The sequence below is a fragment of the Trypanosoma grayi genome (assembly GCF_000691245.1).
Source record: "Trypanosoma grayi strain ANR4 Tgr_538_V1, whole genome shotgun sequence".
Classification (NCBI taxonomy): Eukaryota; Euglenozoa; class Kinetoplastea; order Trypanosomatida; family Trypanosomatidae; genus Trypanosoma; species Trypanosoma grayi.
In genome coordinates, this window is record NW_008826157.1 from 1 (window position 1) to 807 (window position 807).

Consider the following 807-nt stretch of genomic DNA (forward strand, 5'->3'; position numbering starts at 1 on the left):
GCCGCCTCGAGACGCTGCGTGAGTCGCCACTCGTTGATGCTGCACGCCGAGCCCCGCTCTGCCTGCCGCCCGCGCGAGACGGATGCCGCCGCATCACCCATCGCCTCCTGCAGCTTGCGCAGGAGCTGAATGGCGGCCTCCGCGTAGCGCGGCTCTGCGTGGGCGCACGCAACGGCACCAACAATGTAGGCGTGTGCGAGCGTCACGACGGGCCGCCTGGAGCCATCCCATGCGATAAGGGCGTCCATGGCCGTACTACCCGGTGTTGCCGCTTTTTCTGTGCCGCGCCTCGACGAGTGGGATGCCGCCGCCTTCTGCCGCACCGCGTCCGTAAAGACACGAAGCGCGATGTCTACAAGTTCGTCTTCCGCTTCTTCTTCTTTTGTGAGTCTCTGCTGATTCTCACGGCGTGACCGCACGGCATCCCCCACAGACGCGAGGCGTCCCGTCAAGACTTCCGAGCTGATGCTGCCGTCAAACCAGCAGCAGGCATGCACCATCACAACGACAATGGGGTTCCTGATCTGCGCGTCGCTGAAGCCTGCACACAATCGCGATGGGACATCGCTGGGCCCCGTGTTGTCCAGCAGCGTAATAAGCGCCTGCCACTCCTGAAACGACATGCGGAAAGCAGATGAAGAAGTGTGTTTGTTACTGCCGCCGCCAGCCGCCGCCTCGGCATCGGCACTCATGGCGTTCTCCAGCAGCTCCGGCCACTGGCTCAGCACAAACAGCCCCTCCTGCGTCGACAGCTTTCCCCCCATTCACCAAGCTGCAGAGTTTTAACTTGCAAAGGCCAAGGGAAAA

At 62.7% G+C, this 807-nt stretch overlaps 1 protein-coding gene across 1 annotated transcript; it reads right to left on the bottom strand.

The window, feature by feature from the left end:
• DQ04_05381000 (hypothetical protein) lies at positions 1-764 on the bottom strand (the record flags this gene model as incomplete). Its single annotated transcript, XM_009314150.1, has 1 exon — positions 1-764. A coding segment is annotated over one exon (764 nt), but the record flags the coding sequence as incomplete, so codon positions are not given.
• Between the last annotated feature and the right edge of the window lie 43 nt (positions 765-807).